The sequence below is a fragment of the Pristiophorus japonicus genome, chromosome 14 (assembly GCF_044704955.1).
Source record: "Pristiophorus japonicus isolate sPriJap1 chromosome 14, sPriJap1.hap1, whole genome shotgun sequence".
NCBI lineage: Eukaryota > Metazoa > Chordata > Chondrichthyes > Pristiophoridae > Pristiophorus > Pristiophorus japonicus.
In genome coordinates, this window is record NC_091990.1 from 173,240,362 (window position 1) to 173,263,816 (window position 23,455).

Below are 23,455 nucleotides of genomic sequence, written 5' to 3' on the forward strand. Positions count from 1 at the left end.
TATTAGACATATCGCGCCCCCGACCTGTGTGAAAACACCATCGGCGGCAGGCAGGGTATAAGTAAAAGAGTTAGCCACTGCAGCGAGCAGCTCGAGCTGACCCAGGAGTGCGGCCACTTCTACATCATCCAGTGCCACTGGACTGACGTCATTGGAGTCCAGGCAGCCCCATTGGAGCAGCACCTGAGCCCAACAAGGGGCTGAGATCCGGGCCCAGCGAGGGGCTGAGTGCCAGGCCCAGCGGGGGCCTGAGATCCAGGCCCAGCGAGGGCCTGAGATCCAGGCCCAGCGGGGGGCTCAGATCCGAGCCCAGCGGGGGCCTGAGATCCAGGCCCAGCGAGGGCCTGAGATCCAGGCCCAGCGGGGGGCTCAGTTCCGAGCCCATCGAGGGCCTGAGATCCGAGCTTGGTGGGGGGGCTCAGATTTGGGCCCATCGAGGGCCTGAGAGCGGCAATTGAGCCCAGCGAATGGGCGGAAGTTGAGCCCAGCGAGGGAGCATTCGAATCCAGAGAGGGTTGGCATTTGAGGCCACCAAGGGGCTGCTTTCGAGCCCAATGAAGGGGCAGCATTCGAGCCCAGCGAGGGAGCGTTTGAGCCCAGCGAGGGAGCGGTTGAGCCCAGCGAGGGAGCGTTCGGGCCCAGCGAGGGAGCGTTCGGGCCCAGCGAGGGAGCATTCGAGCCCAGCGAGGGAGCGTTCGGGCCCAGCGAGTGGGCGTTCGGGCCCAGCGAGGGAGCGTTCGAGCCCAGCGAGGGAGCGTTTGAGCCCAGCGAGGGAGCGTTTGAGCCCAGCGAGGGAGCGGTCGAGCCCAGCGAGGGAGCGTTCGGGCCCAGCGAGGAAGTGTTCGAGCCCAGCGAGGGAGCGTTCGGGCCCAGCGAGGAAGCATTCGTGCCCAGCTAGGGAGAGTTCGTGCCCAGCAAGGGAGCGTTCGAGCCCAGCGAGGGAGCATTCGAGCCCAGTGAGGGGCGGTGTTCGAACCCAGCGAGGGGCGAAGCTCGAGCCCAGCAGGGCCGCAGCCCAGGAGCGGCGCAGAATATAACAACGGAGGGGTTGTGGCCCAGCATTTAACAGCAGCGGGGTCGGGGCCCAGGGGAGGCACAACAGAGCTTGGTCTCCAGTCGTCTTTGTCAGTCCTTGCCACTGGACCAAGACCGAGCTCTGTTAAGCCCGTGTGGTGGCTGGTGTGCAACGGCCACCACACGTTAAAAAAATCCACGCACAGGCATCTTCCACCCTTCAGGGTGTAACTCATTGTAACACCATCTTCTTTTGGTGTGAAGAGTGCCATGCTTGTCACGAGGGACTGCCTAGTAATACTGGACATATTAAGAAATTCTATTTTCTATATTTGCTGTGTAGTTTTAGTTTATTCCATGATCTATTAACATATGACTAGGCTGAGGGCATATCTTGGCTTTTACAGATTTATTGGCAAGAAACTTAGCATTTGATTTTTGCAACACAGTCCTGAAATGTCCAACAATTGTTTGAATAAAAGAAATTCCAAATCTGTATCATCAGATTGATTGTGTGGACATAAAACATATTCAATTCATCATGACTCTGCACTATCTAGGTGCAACCTCACTGGCTGCATGTCTCATTCCTGGGGTTGGTGAAGGCGCTAACTCTCATTGGTTGCTGCAATGTGCTTGCTGATGTAATTGGCTACTGGACACAGCCGGCGTCGCCTTCCGTGAAGATGATTGGAGGAGATTACAATGGCGTGTCATTGACCGGCTGCCGGAGCGGACGGGGCAGAGCCAGAGGTTTTTTGTCTCCCTCATTGGCTGCGGCGGAAGCAGACTTTCCGCTGATTGGCCGCCGCCGCGTTCCTGGGCCCTTGGCGATTGGTTTAGCCGCTCACACGACGGGGTCTTGCCGTCTGCCCCCCCGCCCCCCCGCGCTCTCGCCGCTCCGCCCTCCCCGATATACCCGGCGGGCCGCCCGCCCACCGCCATGGCAGAGTGCGACACGACGGTGAAGAGGCAGAAGATGGCGTCCGTGCTGGAGCAGCTCAAGGAGCTCACGGTGGTGGTGGCCGACACCGGGGACTTCAACGGTGAGAGGCCCGGGGCCCGAGGGTCGGGGAAGGGGGCAGTCTCCATGGCAACGGGTGTGGGTGGGGGTGGGGGTGTGGGTGTGTGAGAGAGAGAAAAGCCTGGAGGCCTTCCACCGGCTCTTCCGCTCTTCTGTACCCCCGGCTTGGCCGCTGGGAGCTGGGCTGCCCAGGCCAGCTCGGCGGGCTGTGTGTGTGTGTTTTTTTTTTGTGATCCTTCGAGTCCACCTCAAAAAAAAAAGGAGCTAACACATCGCTTATTGTCTAGTCTTTGGGGAAAACCCAAGTTCATTTAATGTACTAACCACCTCTTCAGCTAGGAACTTTTCTCTTGACTTGACTTGACTTGACTTGAGAGTGCAACTTTTGTTTTGCTTTTTTTTTTTAAAAAAAAAAACAAAGCTCATGTTTTCAAATCTTTCCTGTGGGGAAAAATGGTCAAAACAGAAAATAGGTGCAGGAGCAGGCCATTCGGCCCTTCGAGCCTGCACTGCCATTCAATATGATCATGCAACTTCAGTACCCCATTCCTGCTTTCTCTCCATACCCCTTGATCCCTTTAGCAGTAAGGGCCATATCTAACTCCCTTTTAAAATATCTAATGAACTGGCCTCAACAACTCTCTGTGGTAGAGAATTCCACAGGTTCACCACTCTCTGGGTGAAGAAGTTTCTCCTCATCTTGGTCCTAAATGGCTTACCCCTTATCCTTGCACTGTGACCCCCTGGTTCTGGACTTCCCCCAACATTGGGAACATTCTTCCTGCATCTAACCTGTCCAACCCTGTCAGAATTTTATATGTTTCTATGAGATCCCCCCTCATTCTTCTAAATTCTAGGTGTTTACAGGTGTTTCAATGCAGGACCTAATATTCCAGATCCCGAACTACACCTTGAACATAATATAAGAAATAGGAGCAGGAGTAGGCCATATGGGCCCTCGTGCCTGCTCCGCCATTCAGTAAGATCATGGTTGATCCGATCATGGACTCCTCTCCGCTTCCCCGTCCGCTCCCCATAAGCCCTTATCATTTAAGAAACTCTCTATTTCTGTCTTAAATTTATTCAATGACCCAGCTTCTGCAGCTCTCTGAGGCAGTGAATTCCACAGATTTACAACCCTCAGAAGAAATTTCTCCTCATCTCTGTTTTAAATGGGTGGCCTCTAGTTCTAGTCTCCCCCCAACAGTGGAAACATCCTCTCTGCATCCACCTTGTTAAGCCCCCTCATAATCTTAAGTTTTGATAAGATCACCTCATTCTTCTGAATTCCAATGAGTAGAGGCCCAACCTACTCAACCTTTCTGCATAAGTCAACCCCTCATCCCTGGAATCAACCTAGTTAAACTTCTCTGAACTGCCTCCAAAGCAAATATATCCTTTTGTAAATATGGAAACCAAAACTGCACGCAGCATTCCAGGTTGGAAGATGCCTGTGCATGGATTTTTTTTAACGTGGTGGCCATTGCACACCAGCCATCACATGGGCTTGACAGCTAGGCCTTGGTCCTGTGGCAAGGGTTAACCAAGACGACTGGAGATCAGCTCTGCTGCATGGACCTAGTGTGCACACACATCGCAGTGTGAGCTGGCCCGTGCTGCCCCTGGGCCCCGTCGTGTCCCTCTACATTCTCTCGCCGCTCCTTTGCCCCGACCTCGCGGCTCCTGCTGTACCTGCCTATGCTCCAAATCAGCGACCTGGACCTTGATGGCGTCCCTCTTTGCTGCTGTTGCTCTCTTGCTCCCTGGAGTGCTATGCTGCCATGCTGCTCCTTTGTGATGCAGAGACTGGATTAGGAGGGAGGGAGATGCTGAGGGTTCATGCTCAGAGCATTGGGTATAAGATGGGAGATACAGGGGAAAGTGGGCCAGCCCTTGAAGCGGTGAGTGATGCCAGCAGCTCTGCTTTGTGATTGTGAGCTGTTCAGTTACTGAGCCGTTTATCAGTCTCTCGCACACAGCACACACAAAAGCAAAATACTGCGGCTGCTGGGATCTGAAATAAAATGCTGGCAATCTCAACGGGTCAGACACCACCCATGGGGAGAGAGAAACAGAGTTAGCGTTTCAGGACCACGACCTTTTGTCAGAACTGGCAAATATTTGAAAAGAACAGATTCTTAAAAACGGAGGGGGAAGAAAGAACAAAATAAGGTCTGTGATAGGGTGGAAGGCAGGAGAAATTAGAGAGACAAAAGGGGATGATTATTCCGAATGGGAATGCTCATCATAGGCAATCCCTCTGAATCGAGGAAGTCTTGCTTCCACTCTTAAAATGAGTCCTTAGGTGGCTGAACAGTCCAATACGAGAACCACAGTTCCTGTCACAGGTGGGTCAGATAGTCGTTGCGGGTAAGGGAGGGTGGGACAGGTTTGCCGCACGCTCTTTCCACTGCCTGCGCTTGATTTCTGCATGCTCTCGGCGATGAGACTCAAGGTCCCCAGATGTACTTCCTCCACTTTGGGTAGTCTTTGGCCAGGGTCTTCCAGGTGTCGTTGGGGATGTTGCACTTTATCAGGGAGGCTTTGAGGGTGTCCCTGTAACGTTTCCTCTGCCCACCTTTGGCTCGGTTGCTGTGAAGGAGTTCCGAGTAGAGTGCTATGAGTTCTGAGTGCCACTGCATTTAGGGTGATACCTTCGTAACACCTCACACGATCAGCCTTGGATGTGCAGGTGAAGCCTAGAAACTCTCTGGATAGCTGCTTTCCAGACTCGAGAGTTTCCTAGGGCTTCATGAGCTGTAGCCTACACATCCCAAGGTTGAAGGTCGGAGGCTTGCTTTGACTGATCAGCTCAGTAAGTAAACAGCTCACAAACACTAGGAAGATTGAAGTCGGCACTGAACCCATTCTCCTCCTCTGGCCTGTCTGAGGCTCCCTGATTTGCGGTTAAACCACAAGATTGAAGCTGTATTAAAGTAGCTGATACTTTTAAGCCAAAATGTAGTGAGTCTCTGTTCAAATGTGTGTAACTTGTCAGTTCTGTTGTGAGACTTGTTAAGGAAGCAAGTACGTGGCATTGCTCAAAATGTTGCTTCCTCCTGATTCACCAGTGAAGAAGGGGAGAAGGAAGGACATGGCCTCATTCCAGATAGGAGTGTTGGCTTTTACAATACCCAAGTCAACATGTAGACATGATCTGTCTGCATTGCAACATGCACCCCTTTATCGCTTCCAATAAAAAAAATCCAAGATGTGGCAAGAGACAATGTAGTGCGGCTGCAGTTAATCACTATCCTGTATACTTTGCACCAAATTCCACTGCAGGAAAAGGCTTGGCTATAGTTCTCTCCATAGTTGAATAAAGGAGTACTTGTATTTATTTTGTGTGTGTTTATATCCTTCCTCAGTGTCCCAAAGTGCTTGACAGAAAATTAACTATTCTTGAAGCATAGTTACTTATGTGATCAAATGCTTGTTCACAGCAAGATCTCAACTAGAAAATATGTTTTTTGTGATTGGTTAAGGAATAAATGGTGACCAGGGCCTGGACTAATTTTTTCCTATATGGCAGTGTTTGAATTAATGGGTCAGTAATGTGAATTATTCACGTGGCCAATGGATGTCTGCCTGGATGATTGGATAAAGTGTCACTGAATAAAAGATACTGTTGCTACAATACCAGCCTGTCTGAACTGAGTAGGGTGACCTATGTGGTCTGTAAAACAGTAACTATTAAAATTGATCCAGCAAAACCAGTGGAGAGCTTGCGTACCTGTTCAGAACGAAGATTTGAAAGAGCTTTGCAGAATGAATTAATTCAGATATCCAGCAGCTGCAGTATTTTGCTTTTGCAGAATGAATGATTCGATGCGTGTTGAATTACACTGAATAGTTTCTAATGTGTCATCTGTAAAGCTGGATAACGCAAGAACAACTTGCACATTTCTAAAATTGTCTGAATCAATGAAATCTATATTGAAATTAAATTTTTAGCTAAATTACCTTCATTATCTAGTTAAAATTAAAGTGGTTATAAGGCATTGAGAAGCAAACTGTATCTTGCTTATGGCATTGACCATTTGCCCACTTGTAGAATATAACCCTATACCATTACCCCATCTCACTGACTCTCATTGTGTAGAATTTTGAGTAACATGTAGATTGTGATCATTCTTTTTTACGCTGCTTTTCGCACTTGTGAAGCATCCTTCTCCATTGCATGAGTATTCTATTACTTTTTTTCAACAAAGTAAATCTAACACTGTTGCTCTAACAAACAGAAAATGCTGGAAACATTCAGTAGGCTAGTTAGCATTTGTGTTTTTTTTCTGCTCTATGACTTTATGGGCTGAAATGCTGAGGACATGCACTTGCTGTCAAGGATCTCGCCGAATGACCACTTGGGCAAGGTATCCGAGTATAAACTGTCTTTGTTGGGTTAGTTTTATGTGTGCGGTCTATGCAGCAGAGCTGGTCTCCAGTCGTCCTAGGTAATTCTTGCCACTGGACGAAGACCTAGCTCTGTCAAGCCTGTGTGGTGGCTGGTGTGCAATGGCCACCACACGTTTTTTTAAAAAAATCCACGCGCAGGCATCTTCCACCCTTCAGGATGCAGTTCAGGATCTGGAATATTAAGTCCTTCATTGAAACACCTGTGAACTCATCCCTTTTTGGCGTGGAAGCAAGTCATCCTCGATTCGTGGCACTGCCTCTGATGATGAGTTTTAAGATCCAACTTTATTGATGTGTAACAACAATGAAAAGTACAATATCTTTGTGTATCTGGTATTGTTAAAGTTAACAAAGTGTCTTGTTTCCAGCATCTGTAAGGGATTGATGCCTGCCCCATAATGTGAAATAAGTACAGTGGTGCCCCAAACAGCCTTGTATTCTGTGTTCTCTTATTTGTAAAAACAAAAATGAAAGAAAACCTCTGCTTTCTTAAACTGTTAAGAGGACAATTTAAATTTGCACTTGTTTTTTTAAGAAGAATAAGAGTTCTTTATTCGATGCATAACTAAGCCATACAGATGAGGGTTCATGTTCAATTCCCAGCCTAGTTGATATCAGCTGGGTCAGAAGCTGAGATGCTGCAAGTGAGATCCCTATATTGGAAAGGGGAGAACTGGCCAGTGTACTCACTTCTGATTGCTATCCAGTGGCCTCTGCTGGAAATCGATGTTGGGTGAGGACAGGAGAGGGTCAGCCTGGTTTGTGACGTGCTGCATAATCACTATCGAGGATCACTTATAAAGACCACTTGGGCAAGGTTTTAGAGAGTACGCACTGCTCATGGATCTGATTTTAGTGTGGATGACTGGCATAGGGAAGACGGGTGGGAGGGGAGGAAAGAAGTTAACTTTGACAAATGCAGTTCAGGTTGCAGAAAATAAATTGTGTGCAGATTTGTACCCAAGCACAGAGAATGTGTAACCTGTTTGTGTTGTCTATATACACTTGAGCCTAACTTGCTGTAATTCTAAACCACTTCTGCATTCCGTGGAAAAATTTGACCTTGCCTTGTTGTTCAAAATCAAGGCAGGGCACAAACTGCTTTGTCATCTTGACTTTGCAGGAAACAATGATTGCAGAGTTAGTAAAAAATGTATCTTGTCAGTTTTTTATTGCAATAATTGTCTAGACACTTGTGCTGTGGTATGGACAAATACTTGAAACAAGTGTGCACAGAACTAATAAAAGCATTTTTCCTCTTAAAATTGAATTTATCTCGATCTCTCCTGTCTGTGCTTTCTTGGAGATAATATGTACCTTATTTAGTGTTTAGTTTCCTTTTTACATATAGCATAATACTTGTGACCAATGGTTGAATCTGTTGCTTTTCACATACAGCCATTGATGCATACAAACCCCAGGATGCCACGACCAACCCTTCACTCATACTTGCTGCTGCTCAGATGCCAGCCTATGCAAATCTACTGGATGATGCCATTGAATATGGGAAGAGCTGTGGCGGGTAATAAATCTTTTAAACCCAAACTTTAGCGGTAATAATAGCTTGGAGCTTTAATTTAAACGCAAGTTGTGATCCAAACATGGGAAGCAGCCAAATACTAGGTACAGCGTGCTCATATTAGAGCCACAAGAAACTTCCAAAATATTATATGCTCATAGAAAAACCTTTTATCTTTTGGAGCCAAAAGTCTAAGATGGTGCACAAGATGGTTTTGACAAATGGGTTACCCTTAAAAGCAGCGCCTTTTTATAGAGACTTTCCAACAAGTTTCCAGCTTAGTTACTTTGGGTCCAAATTTCCCCAACCCCTTTTTCCGGCATACTTACCCAAGGTGCGCCGACTTTCTGCTCCTAAAATGGCACCAAAAATTATGCTCCTTATTCTCCCCGCTCTGTGAACTCTCCTAGGGCTTGGCGTGGCGTGGTAATCCCAATGGGGGGGGCGGAGCTACAGCCCCTGCGCCAACAGCCGTGCTGGCAGTTGTGCGCATTCGCAGTGGAGTCTGTGCGCATGCGCAGTGGCTCCTCGCCCTCCCAGCGCGTCCTGCCGGCTCGCTGCGCCTAGCTCTGGTCGAAGGGCCGACCCGATGTTTGCCACCCCCATCCCGGACCAAGTGGCCTGCTGCACCGGGCCGGCCGCTGCCTTCCCTGCCTCAACCACGCTCCACGATCGGACACCCTGAGGCATCCAATCTCCCCCTGACCTCCAACCCCGAGACCTCTGATTCCACCCATGAGGCCTCTGTTTCCCCCCCTTCTCCCCTCCCCGAGGCCTTTGATTCTCCCCTCTGGCCGACAATCGCCTTCCCGGCCTCCCCCCTCCAGTCCCAATGCTCCTCTGGCTTCCGAGTCCCAACTCCGATGCGCCTTCAGCCCCTGATGCTTCTCCAGCTCCTGAGTCCCGACCTCCGTCCCTGCTGGAAAAGTGTACACATTTGGGGATGTTGGACGAAGAAAAAATTGTCTGTGAAACCTTCCTCAGTAAAATAGCCCCCTAAACCTAACCACCTAAATTCACACCTGATGATCTTGGAGAGTTCAAGACTCAAACCACTTTGAGGGTTACAAGAAACAGGTTGATGCGGGGAGACTTTTGATCGTGCGGGTGGGTGGGTGGGGGGGGAGGAGGAAGAGTGTGTGTGAGAGTGAGTGTGTGTGTGTGAGAGAGAGAGTGAGTGTGTGTGTGTGAGAGAGAGTGAGTGTGTGTGTGTGTGAGAGAGAGAGTGTGTGTGTGTGAGTGAGAGTGAGAGTGAGAGTGAGAGTGAGAGTGAGAGTGAGAGTGAGAGTGAGAGTGAGAGTGAGAGTGAGAGTGAGAGTGAGAGTGAGAGTGAGAGTGAGAGTGAGAGTGAGAGTGAGAGTGAGAGTGAGAGTGAGAGTGAGAGTGAGAGTGAGAGTGAGAGTGAGAGTGAGAGTGAGAGTGAGAGTGAGAGTGAGAGTGAGAGTGAGAGTGTGTGTGAGAGAGAGAGTGTGAGCCTATATAGTGGAATGTGCAAACGTTACAGTACAAATTCTGTATCGGCTGTTGTGAAGGTGTTCTGTGCTGTGCAAGGTCCTCCCCGCTGCCCGCCCCCCCCCCCCCCCCCCCCATTTCTCTACCTGCGCTGATTTCTTAGCTCTCTGTAAAGCTTGGAGCAACTATTAGCTGGCCAAACTAGCTTAAATGGCCAAAACAGGCATAGGTGGCTGGTAACGCCCCCCTTTGAATAAAACTAAACGTTAAAAAAAATCCTTCCTAACTCACTTACACTAGAGCAAATTAAATGTGCAGAATTGCGACTTTTAAGATATTCCACAAAAATCAAGTTGCTCCAAAAAAAGTAAACCTTTCAATTATGGGGGAAAATGAATCCTTTTACTTCCATCTGCCTAATGAGGCCCGTTTAAAATTCTGTTTGAGTTAGACACCAATTTGTAAAAATAATTATATAAAATGCCCTTTTTAAAGTAATGATTGAGCTAATCAAGTACAGAAGTGGGAAGCTATTCATATTCAGACACAGCCAGTGACTGTTATTGGAGGAATAATCTACTCTGTGGTATTGGTAGTCAGATTTGAGCTTAGACAAGCTAACTATTTATCCGTTGACCACACCATCCTTCCCCATCTGGGTGGGCCTGCACTTGCCTGGTTCCATTCTAATCTATCCAGTCAAAGACCGAGAATAACCTGCAATGGCTTCTTTTCCTGCTCCTGCACTGTTGCCTCCAGCATCTATCCTTGGCCCCCTCAGTGACACATCTGAAAACAGTGTCTGGTTCTGCCTCACCAACATATCTCTCAACCACTCCACTGTCTCTATATCGCCAGATTGCTTGTCCAATGAGAAAAAATGACCTCCAACTAAATAGTGGGACAACTGAAGACATGGAGTTTGTGGCAGGGGCAAAAACAGTTACATAAGAACATAAGAAATAGGAGCAGGAGTAGGCCATTTGGCTCCTTGAGCCTGCTCTGCCATTTAATAAGATGTGATCAAGGACTCTGCTCCATTTCCCTGCCTGCTCCCCATAACCCTTTATTCCCTCATCACTCAAAAATCTGTCCATCTCTGTCTATGTATGGAAATATCCTTGTCTAGCCCCCTCATTATCTTACATGTTTTGGTAAGATCACTCATTCTTCTGAACTGCAATGTGTATAGGCTCAACCTATCTTCATAAGTCAACCCCCTCATCTCCGGAATCAACCTAGTGAACCTTCTCTGAACAGCCTCCAATGCAAGTATATCTTTTCTTTTTTAAATACGGAGACCAAAACTGTTTACTCTAGGTGTGGCCTCACCAATATCCTGTACAGTTGTGGCAGGACTTCTCTGCTTTTATACTCCATCCTCCTTGCAATAAAAGCCAACATTCCATTTGTCTTCCAATTACTTGCTGTACTAACAATGTTTCATGCACAAGGATTCCCAGGTCTCTCTGTTCTGCAGCATTTGCAATTTTTCTTCATTTAAATTATAATTTGCTTTTCTATTCTTCTGCCAAAGTAGATAACCTCACATTTTCCCACCATTATACTCCATCTGCCAAATTTTTGCCCACTCGCTTAGCCTGTCTATATCCCTTTGCAGATTATTTGTGTCCTCACAATTTGCTCTCCCACCAATCTTTGGGGAGGAGTTAAACTAATATGGCAGGGGGATGGGAACCAATGCAGGGAGACAGAGGGAAACAAAAAGGAGGCAAAAGCAAAAGACAGAAAGGAGATGAGGAAAAGTGGAGGGCAGAGAAACCCAAGGCAAAGAACAAAAAGGGCCATTGTACAGCAAAATTCTAAAAGGGTGTTAAAAAAACAATCCTGAAGGCTTTGTGTCTTAATGCAAGGAGTATCCGCAATAAGGTGGATGAATTAACTGCAAATAGATGTTAACAAATATGATGTGATTGGGATTATGGAGACGTGGCTCCAGGATGATCAGGGCTGGGAACTCAACATCCAGGGGTATTCAACATTCAGGAAAGATAGAATAAAAGGAAAAGGAGGTGGGGTAGCATTGCTGGTTAAGGAGGAAATTAAGGCAATAGTTCGGAAGGACATTAGCTTGGGCGATGTGGAATCTATATGGGTAGAGCTGCAGAACACCAAAGGGCAAAAAACATTAGTGGGAGTTGTGTACAGACCTCCAAACAGTAGTAGTGATGTTGGGGAGGGCATCAAACATGAAATTAGGGGTGCGTGCAATAAAGGTGCAGCAGTTATAATGGGTGACTTTAATATGCACATAGATTGGGCTAACCAAACTGGAAGCAATACGGTGGAGGAGGATTTCCTGGAGTGCATAAGGGATGGTTTTTTAGACCAATATGTCGAGGAACCAACTAGGGGGGAGGCCATCTTCGACTGGGTGTTGTGTAATGAGAGGATTAATTAGTAATCACGTTGTGCGAGGCCCCTTGGGGAAGAGTGACCATAATATGGTGGAATTCTGCATTAGGATGGAGAATGAAACAGTTAATTCAGAGACCATGGTCCAGAACTTAAAAAAGGGTAACTTTGAAGGTATGAGGCGTGAATTGGCTAGGATAGATTGGCGAATGATACTGAAGGGGTTGACTGGATAGGCAATGGCAGACATTTGGAGACCGCATGGATGAACTACAACAATTGTACATTCCTGTCTGGCGTAAAAATAAAAAAAGGAAGGTGGCTCAACCATGGCTATCAAAGGAAATCAGGGATAGTATTAAAGCCAAGGAAGTGGCATACAAATTGGCCAGAAATAGCAGCGAACCCGGGGACTGGGAGAAATTTAGAACTCAGCAGAGGAGGACAACGGGTTTGATTAGGGCAGGGAAAATGGAGTACGAGAAGAAGCTTGCAGGGAACATTAAGACGGATTGCAAAAGTTTCTATAGATATGTAAAGAGAAAAAGGTTAGTAAAGACAAACGTAGGTCCCCTGCAGTCAGAATCAGGGGAAGTCATAACGGGGAACAAAGAAATGGCGGACCAATTGAACTAGTACTTTGGTTCGGTATTCACTAAGGAGGACACAAACAACCTTCCGGATATAAAAGGGGTCGGAGGGTCTAGTAAGGAGGAGGAACTGAGGGAAATCCTTGTTAGTCGGGAAATTGTGTTGAGGAAATTGATGGGATTGAAGGCCGATAAATCCCCAGGGCCTGATGGACTGCATCCCAGAATACTTAAGGAGGTGGCCTTGGAAATAGTGGATGCATTGACAGTCATTTTCCAACATTCCATTGACTCTGGATCAGTTCCTATCGAGTGGAGGGTAGCCAATGTAACCCCACTTTTTTAAAAAAGGAGGGAGAGAGATAACAGGGAATTATAGACCAGTCAGCCTGACATCGGTAGTGGGTAAAATGATGGAATCAATTATTAAGGATGTCCTAGCAGTGCATTTGGAAAGAGGTGATATGATAGGTCCAAGTCAGCATGGATTTGTGAAAGGGAAATCATGCTTGACAAATCTTCTGGAATTTTTTGAGGATGTTTCCAGTAGAGTGGACAAGGGAGAACCAGTTGATGTGGTGTATTTGGACTTTCAGAAGGCTTTCGACAAGTTCCCACACAAGAGATTAATGTGCAAAGTTAAAGCACATGGGATTGGGGGTAGTGTGCTGACATGGATTGAGAACTGGTTGTCAGACAGGAAGCAAAGAGTAGGAGTAAATGGGTACTTTTCAGAATGGCAGGCAGTGACTAGTGGGGTACCGCAAGGTTCTGTGCTGGGGCCCCAGCTGTTTACACTGTACATTAATGATTTAGACGAGGGGATTAAATGTAGTATCTCCAAATTTGCGGGTGGCAGTGTGAGCTGCGAGGAGGATGCTATGAGGCTGCAGAGCGACTTGGATAGGTTAGGTGAGTGGGCAAATGCATGGCAGATGAAGTATAATGTGGATAAATGTGAGGTTATCCACTTTGGTGGTAAAAACAGAGAGACAGACTATTATCTGAATGGTGACAGATTAGGGAAAGGGCAGGTGCAAAGAGACCTGGGTGTCATGGTACATCAGTCATTGAAGGTTGGCATGCAGGTACAGCAGGCGGTTAAGAAAGCAAATGGCATGTTGGCCTTCATAGCGAGGGGATTTGAGTACAGGGGCAGGGATGTGTTACTACAGTTGTACAGGGCCTTGGTGAGGCCACACCTGGAGTATTGTGTACAGTTTTGGTCTCCTAACCTGAGGAAGGACATTCTTGCTATTGAGGGAGTGCAGCGAAGGTTCACCAGATTGATTCCCGGGATGGCTGGACTGACCTATCAGGAAAGACTGGATCAACTGGGCTTGTATTCACTGGAGTTCAGAAGAATGAGAGGGGACCTCATAGAAACGTTTAAAATTCTGACGGGGTTAGATGCAGGAAGAATGTTCCCAATGTTGGGGAAGTCCAGAACCAGGGGACACAGTCTAAGGATAAGGGGTAAGCCATTTAGGACCAAGATGAGGAGGAATTTCTTCACCCAGAGAGTGGTGAACCTGTGGAATTCTCTACCACAGAAAGTTGTTGAGGCCAATTCACTAAATATATTCAAAAAGGAGTTGGATGAAGTCCTTACCACTAGGGGGATCAAGGGGTATGGCGAGAGAGCAGGAATGGGGTACTGAAGTTGCATGTTCAGCCATGAACTCATTGAATGGCGGTGCAGGCTCGAAGGGCCGAATGGCCTACTCTTGCACCTATTTTCTATGTTTCTATGTTTTATCAGCAAACTTTTCTACATTACACTCGGACCCTTCACCCAAGTCATTTAATATAGATTGTAAATAGTTGAGGCCCCGGCACTGATCCCTCTGACACCCCACAAGTTACTGTTTGCCAACCGGAAAATGTATCATTTATCCCGACTCTGTTTTCTGTTAGTTAGCCAATCCTCCATCCATACTAATATTACTCCCAATCCCGTGAGCTTCTATCTTGTGTAGTAACCTTTTATGTGGCATCTTATCGAATGCCTAGTTACCTAGCCACTGACTCCATCCTGCTTCCTGGCAACTGTCTGAGGCTGACCCAGACCATTCACAACTTTGGTGTCGTATTTGACCCCTCAATTCGCACCATCACCAAGACTGCCTACTTCCACCTCCATAACACCCTCCTACTCCGTCGCTACCTCAGCTCATCTGCTAAAACCCTAATTCATGCTTTTATTACCTCTAGATTATACTATTCTAATGTTCCCCTGGCTGTCCTCCCATCTTCTACTCTCTACAAACTTGGGCTCATCTATAACTCTGCTGCCAGTATTCTAACTCACACCAAGTCCTGTTCAGCCATCACCTCTGTGCGTGCTGACTTACATTGGCTCCCAGTCCGCAATTTTAAATTCTCATTTTCAAATTCCTCAATGGCCTGTCCCTCCCTATCTCTGTAATCTCCTCCAGCCCTGCAAACATCCGAGATATCTGCATTCCTCCAATTCTGGCCTCTTGAGTACCCCTATTTTAATCACTCCATCACTGGCAGGCAGCTGAAAGCATGGCTACGTCCTAAACTCTGGAAATCCCTCCACAAACCTCTCCGCCTCTCTAAGTTGTACCTTGAAACCTATCTCCATCTATACTAATATCTTGCGTGGCTCGGTGCCAAATTTTATTTAATAACGCTCCTGTGAAGCACCTTTGGACATTTTACTACGTCAAAGGTGCTATATGGATGCAAGTTGTTATATCCCTACGGATATTCCTATGGATTAATAACCAGAAAATCATCAAAATTGTGGTGCTCTAACCTACATAGATTCTACCTGCAAAGCCCCTGGAAACTACCTAAAAGGCTTTTTAAAAATGGGTAAAATCAAACCGTATCTTAATGGAAATAGAATATTTCTAGGATTTGGATAGTGGTATAGACTCCTTTTTCCCAGTCAAAAATGATGACTGCATATGTTCTGAATTAGCCCTGGCTGCCGATGCAGGAATATTCAAGGTGAAATGTTTTTTTTTTAATGTGGTAAACATCTTCATTTTGAATATTCGTGGCTCTGCTTAAGGATGCATAAGATTGTTTTAGTTGCCCTTAAACTTAAACTTAAACATATGAGATTCATGACATTCAAATGAATTCTAATCCAATTTGTAGTGGTTAAACGGGCACTAATGTTACACGAAAGGATGTACTGACTATTGTCACGTTCTCATTACAGTAAATGTTTTTTTAAATTGCTGTTCTATTTCTTTCCTTGCACTTTGACAAAGGTGGTGTATTGGATTGGAAGAAATCTTTCTAGAAATGTTTTTAGTGACTGCTGCCAACGAACTGGAAGCTGTGCAGAAGAATTCAGCGCATAAATGTTAACTTTCATTAGCCGATAAAGTCTCTTCACCTGATACGGCTTAGTTCGGCGGCAGCAGCGACCTCCCTTCCCCCTTCCCCCCTCCCTCCCTTCCCCCCCCCTCCCTCCCTTCCCCCCCCTCCCTCCCTTCCCCCCCCTCCCTCCCTTCCCCCCCCTCCCTCCCTTCCCCCCCCTCCCTCCCTTCCCCCCCCTCCCTCCCTTCCCCCCCCTCCCTTCCCAATCTGGGATGTCTGGCGAGAACAACCAAATAAACCACCGGAATGCGCATGTGCAACTAATTTATTTCATTGGCAGCAGTTGCGTCCGTGATTTTAAACTAGTTAAAATTGAAATTCTCTAGTTTTTTTTTTAAAAAGGGAGTAACTGATAAAAGCTGAATCGGAAGGCTTACTAAGCTTGCTGTGAGTAGCTAGAATTATTTCTACATAATGTTTAATACCCTGAACTTACATTAATCCTATAAAGAAAAACTGAATTGCACTTGGAATTAATCTGGTTTGTCTTCAATAAGACCCAGTCAAGTAGGTGTTGCCTTGCATGACTAAGGCCTACACTAGACTCTCCTATCTTTTCTTAGATACTGACCGCTATGTGTCCCCAGCATTTTAACTTCATTTTTAAAATGCCCTATATAAATGTTGTATCCCTCCCCCTGCATTCAAGGCTGATATATAATTCATGCTTAGGTGGGGTACTCTATGGGAAAGGCTTGGTTCTGGGGTTGACCCTGAATCCTGAGTGCCCCTTTCTGTAGGCACAGCTGTGCTGCCAGCGACTTGAGGATGAGGCGTTTTGTGCCTCCTTTTTGCTCGTCCCATGTGTAACAATCCATGCTTGTTTTAACACCGTATATAACTTTTTTTCCTCTACTGGCACATGGTCCTGGTGGTGACACTCCCTCTGTTATAATTCCTTTTTTTTATATAGTATTCTTTTTTGATTCCAGATTACAAAGTTCAGTTGTCCTCTGAAAAGCTGAGCTCGCTACTTACAATCAAAAGTTTAAAGTAGCAGTGTACATGCTGGGGATTTAACGTGTAAATGTATCTTTTCCAGAACTGAGGAAGAACAAATGACCAATGTTGTAGACAAGTTGTTTATCAACTTTGGGGTGGAAATTTTGAAGAAAATTCCAGGCAGAGTTTCTACTGAAGTTAATGCAAGGTAACAGCTGTTAATACAGAAGAACAGAGGCTTATGATAACATTGATTGTAGCAGATGTTTCAAATATATCTGCCACAATAGAATTAGTGGGTTGTCCAATACGCTTTAAATACAGTCTGCTCTTTAATATATTGTACAAATACTTAACACTCATTTTGTGGCATCCTGAAGTCACTTGCTGCCCTCTTGACTGTTAACAATGCTTCTCCTTTCTGTGTAGTCTGTAAATTGATACTGTGGCCCCTCTGCCCAAGTCTAGATCATTTTATTTAGTAGGGCAAATTTTAAAATTCTGACGGGGTCAGACAGGTTAGATGCAGGAAGAATGTTCCCAATGTTGGGGAAGTCCAGAACCAGGGGATACAGTCTTAAGGATAAGGGGTAAGCCATTTAGGACCGAGCTAAGGAAGAACTTCTTCACCCAGAGAGTGGTGAACCTGTGGAATTCTCTACCACGGAAAGTTGTTGAGGCCAATTCACTAAATATATTCAAAAAGGAGTTAGATGAAGTCCTTACTACTAGGGGGAATCAAGGGGTATGGCGAGAAAGCAGGAATGGGGTACTGAAGTTGCATGTTCAGCCATGAACTCATTGAATGGCGGTGCAGGCTAGAAGGGCCAAATGGCCTACTCCTGCACCTATTTTCTATGTTTCTATGGCAATGGTTCCAAAACTGACCCCTGGGTGAACACCAGTCTTTACATCCCTCTGGTCTGAAAATTAAAAAAAATAGATTTTCTTTTTGCAATTGAGCCCACTTTTTGTAAGGGGGCACAAGGAGTCGAATAAAGGAGATCCATTTTTGAAGAGATCATCATCATAGGCGGTCCCTCGAACGAGGATGACTTGCTTCCATGAGTTCACAGGTGTTTCGATGAAGGACCCGATGTTCCAGTCCTGAACTCCAATTGAAGGTGTGGAAGATGCCTGTGCGTGGATTGTTTTTAATATGTGGTGACCGTTGCACATCAGCCACCACACTGGCTCGACAGAGCTCGGCCTTTGTTCAGTGGCAAGGGTTGAACCAGGGCGACTGGAGACCTGCTCTGCTACACGGATCCAGTGCGCGCACATATCGCAGTGTGGGCTGGCCTGTGCTGCCTCTGGGCCCCGTACCCTCATCTGTCGCATCTCCGCCACGATCTCTCGCCGCTGCTCCGCCATAAACATTCACCGCATCTCGCCACAAGCATTCGCCACTCATCCGCCCCGACCTTCCCACTCTGTACCTGGGCCATGCCGATGTTCCTGCCCACGCGCCAAAACGGCGACCAGGGTTTTGATGAAGTCACCCATCTCAAAATCATCGCATACTTGGAGCAGCTCACGCTGGAGGTTAAATATGGTGCCTGACTGGCAATGTTGGGCAGCAGTCACCGTTCTGCTTTATTGAAATCCTGGTGACAACTGCAAAATAAAATTTACATTTACAGTTTGAAGATCTATATCTGACACTAGCTGCAATTGTAGACTTTGCTGGTTACTAGTAATGCTTTTGTTCAACTTAACTACTGGACATTAGAGTAAATGTCTTGAGGGTTATAAGACCAATAAAGTGGGGAGAGGGGCAGAAAATAGAATCTTATTTGACTGACTGAACTAGAGATTATGTGCCTGCTGCTCACTTTTCTTGATCTATGCTAGGTTGTCATTTGACAAAGATGCTATGATCAGTAAGGCTCAGCGCCTAATTCAGATGTATAAGGACGCAGGAATCGACAAGGACCGTATTCTCATCAAACTTGCTTCCACGTGGGAAGGTATCCAGGCTGGGAAGTAAGTGCTAATTTGTAGCTGCCTGAATGACTGACTTAAATTGTCAAATACACAAATTGAGTGGATGTGAGTACTGTACATTTGATCTGACCTTTCTGACAGGCCCACCAAATCTATTTCATCATCCCACTTTCGGCTTAAAACCTAGTGGAAACAGTGAAGATATTTTATTCCTTACCCTTGGTGTCTGATGTCAGCTTAACGTTTACTGAGCCTTGGTCAGCTGAATTATAAAGAACTGTTTGGGAATTATTCTGCATTCATTTGGCCTAATTTCATAACTTTGTAAACCACAAAAAGTGAAGTGGTGATATTGCAACAGTTCTACAGCTCTTTTGAAGCTTATGCACCTGCTAAAGCTTTGTCTGTCTACATGGGTCATTCGGGCCATCGAGCCTTTTCTGCCATTCAATGAGATCATGACTGTTCTGTGAACTAACTCCATATACCTGCCGTTGGCCCATATCCCTTAATACCTTTTGGTTAACGAAATGCTATCAATTTGCGTTTTAGAATTAACCATTGATCTAGCATCAATTGCCATTGTGGAAGAGTTCCAAACTTCTACCACCCTTGTGTAGAGGTGTTTCTTAATTTCACTCCTGAAAGGTTTGGCTCTAATTTTTAGACGATGCCCCCTAGTCCTAGAATCCCCAAACTGCGGAAAATTGTTTCTCTCTCTTTATATTATCTGATCCCCATAATATCCTGAAAACTTCAATCAGATCACCCCTTAACTTTCTAAATTCTAGGGAATACAACCCTAAATTGTGTGTAATCTCCTCGTCCGGATATCATTCTGGTAAACCTATGCTGCACTCCCTCCAACGCCAATATAACCACCTTAAAGTATGGTGCCCAGAACTGCGCTCAATACTCCAGGTGTGGTCTAACCAGAGTTTTATACAGTTGCAGCTTAACTTCTACCCCCTTCTACTCTAGTCCTCTAGATATAAAGGCCGGCATTCCATTAGCCTTGTTGATTATTTTCTGTCCCTGTTCATGACATTTTAATCTATGTACCCGAACCCCAAGTCTCGTTGGACATTTAGAAAGTACCCTGTTCTACCCTTTTTTAGGTCGAAGGTGGATGACCTCGCAATTGCTTACCTTGAAATCCATTTGCCACAGTTTTGCCCATTCACTTCATCTATCAATATCCCTTTTTGTAATTTTATGCTTTCATCTACAATGCCACCTATCTTTGTCATTGGAAAATTTGGATGTATAGGTGCAGCGTCCCGAATCTGGAGCCCTCGGGACCGAGGCTGTTCCGGATTTTGCGTTTTGCTGGACTTTGGAATGTCTTTTTGACGTCAAGAATCCAGAAATACCCGAACCTTCGGAATGTCGGGCGGGGGGGCGGGTGCTCGCTGAACAGCTGTTCGGGCCGCCGGGCGAGGCTCCACCGCCGAGGAGCTGGTCGGGCGGCACCCTCGGCGAAGTCGGGCAGTGGCAGCACATCAGTCGGCAGATTCCAGAGCATTTTATGGATCCCGGACGATCCTGCCACCAATCAGTTTGGATTCCAGAACTCTGAATTTTGGACGCTGCACCTGTATGACTTTCTATGCCATCATCTAAGTCATTAATAAATACTGTGAATAGTTGAGGCCCCAACACAGATCCCTGCAGGACACCACTAGTAGTCACATCCTGCCAATTAGAGTACCCGACCATTATCCCTACTCTCTGTCTCCTGCAGCTCAGCCAATGTCCTAACCAGGTCAATAATTTGCCCTCAATTCTGTGGGCTTCTATCTTGGATAATCGTCTCTTATGAGGGACTTTATCAAATGCCTCCTGGAAGTCTATATAAATAGCATCCATAGACATTCCTCTGTCCACTACTTCAGTCACCTCTTCAAAAAATTAACTCGAGTTTGTCAGGCGTGACCTACCTTTCACAAATCCACACTGGCTTTCTCTGATCAACTGAAAATTTTCATGGTGCTCAGTCACCCTATCCTTATTATAGACTCTAGTAATTTCTCCACAACAGATATTAGACTAGCTGGTCTATAATTCCCTGGTTTTCACCCTCTCCCCATTCTCAAAAAGTGGAGTGACATGCACAGGGACAGTCCCTGAATCTAGAGAACTTTGGAAGGTTATAGTTGGGGCATCTGCAATGTACTCACTTACTTCCTTTAAAACCCTGGAATGGAAACTCTGGTCTGAGGGACTTGTCACTCTTTAGTACCATTATTTTCTTCAATATTGTTGAATGTTAATTTTATTGAGTGCCTGTCCCTGGTTCAATATTGGTTTCCTTCGGATTTCTGGCATGCTATCCTCTTCCATTTACTGTAAGTACCGACGCAAAGTAATTATTCAACATGTCCACCATTTCCCCATTATTATTGACAACAGCTTTGAGGCCAATAATGCTCCTGACTACCGTCTTTTTCCTAATTGTAAAAATTCTTTCATTTTGATACCCCTTGTAAGTTTCTTTTCATACTCCTTTTTGTAGCTCTTACTATCTGTTTTGTGACCCTTTGTTCTTTATCTTTCCTATTCGCCAGGTTTTGTGCTTTTTTTTTGCCTTTTTATATGCTTTTTCTTTGTTTTATGTTCTTTTGTCAAAAAAAACAACCAGTAGAGATCTTGCCCCTCGGGTATAAACTGATTCTGTATCACATTAAACTCTTTTTTTTTTTTAAAACATCTACTGAACTGTCGTTTTTACCCATTAACAGATTAACCCAGTTTACTGTGGACAGTCTTTGCCTTATACCATTGAAGTTGGCCTTACCCAAATCTACAACCTTAGTAGCTGTTTTGCACTTCTCCCTTTCAAATACTATATTGAACTTGATCATGTTATGATCGCTATTGGATAAATGTTCACGCACAGTTAGGCTGTTAACTAAATCTGGCTCATGACTCATTGCTAAACCTAATCTGGCTTGCCCCTTTGTTGCCTCTAGGACATATTGTTGTAGAAAACTATCCCGGATACACTAGAAATTCACTACCTTTCTGACAGGTGCTAGTCTGCTTATCCCAATTTATATGAAAGTTAAATTCCCCATTAAAACCACTTTACCGTTGCTACACGCTTGTCTAATCTCTGCCTTAAAAAATCTAGCACTTCACAGCTGCCACCAGGGGGCCTATACATATATTCCATTATAGTCTTAAATCCTTTCCTATTAATTCTACCCATAAAGTCTCCACTGCTTGTTTATCTCTCTCTTTATCTTCTCCATTGAAATGATTTCATCCTTAATCACTAAGGCTACTCCTCCCCCTCGGCTATCTTTCTTGTAGACCTGGTATATTTAGTTCCCAGTCCTGACCGTCTTGCAGCCATAGAAACATAGAAAATAGGTGCAGGAGTAGGCCATTTGGCCCTTCGAGCCTGCACCGCCATTCAACAAGATCATGGCTGATCATTCCCTCAGCACCCCCTCCCGCTTTCTCTCCACACCCCTTGATTTCCCCCCCCACCGTAAGGGCCACATCTAACTCCCTCTTGAATATATCCAATGAACTGGCATCAACAATTCTCTGCGGTAGAGAATTTCACAGGTTAACAACTCTGAGTGAAGAAATTTCTCCATCTAACCTGTCCAGTCCTGTCAGAATCTTATATGTTTCTATGAGATCCCCCCTCATCCTTCTAAACGCCAGTGTATAAACAGAAGAACATAAGAATTAGGAACAGGAGTAGGCCATCTAGCCCCTCGAGCCTGCTGATTCAGTTGATCCAGTCTCTCCTCATATGACAGCCCAGCCATCCCTGGAATCAGTCTGGTGAACCTTCGCTGCACTCCCTCAATAGCAAGAACGTCCTTCCTCAGATTAGGAGACCAAAACTGAACACAATATTCCAGATGAGGCCTCACTAAGGCCCTGTACAACTGCATTAAGACCTCCATGTTCCTATATTCAGGTCTTTGTAATGGCTACAGTGTCAAAGAAAGACTTGCATTTATATAGCGCCTTTCATGACCACCAGACATCCCAAAGCGCTTTACAGCCAATAAAGTACTTTTGGAGTGTAGTCACTGTTATAATGTAGGAAATGTGGCAGCCAATCTGTGCACGCAAGCTCCCACAAACAGCAATATGATAATGACCAGATAATCTTTTTGTTCTGTTGATTTGAGGAATAAATATTGGCCAGGACATGAGATTGGTCTGCTGCTCTTCTTCGAAATAGTGCCATGGGATTTTTTAATGTCCAAGACAGCACTCCCTCTGCACTGCACTGAAGTGTCAGCCTAGCGTTTTTTGTGCTCGATTCTCTCTGGAGTGGGACTTGAACCCACAATCTTCTGACTCAGATGTGAGAGTGTTACCTACTGAGCTACAGCTGATGCCCTCCAATTTGAATTTGTGCCTGCAGTTCATTCAATTTATTCCTTATACTCCATGCATTTGTATAAAGAACATTTATTTGGGCCACACACCCTAGCCTATCCTTCAGCTCTAATGTTTTACTCACGTGTTTCTTATTTCTCTGTCCTGGTTTAATCACTTTACATATTTTAGTTTTCTCTTAACCTGTAGTGCTTCAAGCACAATTTCTGACTATTACTCCACTCTCTTCCCTTTCGTTTGTTTTTGAACTACTATTTGTACTCCGATTTTCACATGAGCCCGCAATCCATTTACTAGTTTAAAGTCTTTGTGACCACTCTATATCCTTTCTGCTAGGACCCTGGAACCAGACCAGTTCAGGTGGAGTCCTTCCCAACAATACAGTTCCTTCTTGTCCCAATACTGGTGCCAGTGCCCCATAAGAACATAAGAATTAGGAACAGG

The 23,455-nt window shown here is 45.6% G+C and overlaps 1 protein-coding gene across 1 annotated transcript in view; it reads left to right on the plus strand.

Annotated features, from left to right (window-relative positions):
• The first annotated feature begins 1,927 nt into the window (after positions 1-1,927).
• The window catches only part of taldo1 (transaldolase 1), a 33,206-nt gene continuing 11,678 nt past the window's right edge, over positions 1,928-23,455 (plus strand). Inside the window, exons 1-4 of the mRNA XM_070899850.1 lie at positions 1,928-2,060; positions 7,850-7,973; positions 16,794-16,901; positions 18,548-18,679. Coding sequence (XP_070755951.1) covers positions 1,958-2,060; positions 7,850-7,973; positions 16,794-16,901; positions 18,548-18,679 — 467 coding nt within the window. The 5' untranslated portion in view covers positions 1,928-1,957. The remainder of the gene's footprint in view (positions 2,061-7,849; positions 7,974-16,793; positions 16,902-18,547; positions 18,680-23,455) is intronic.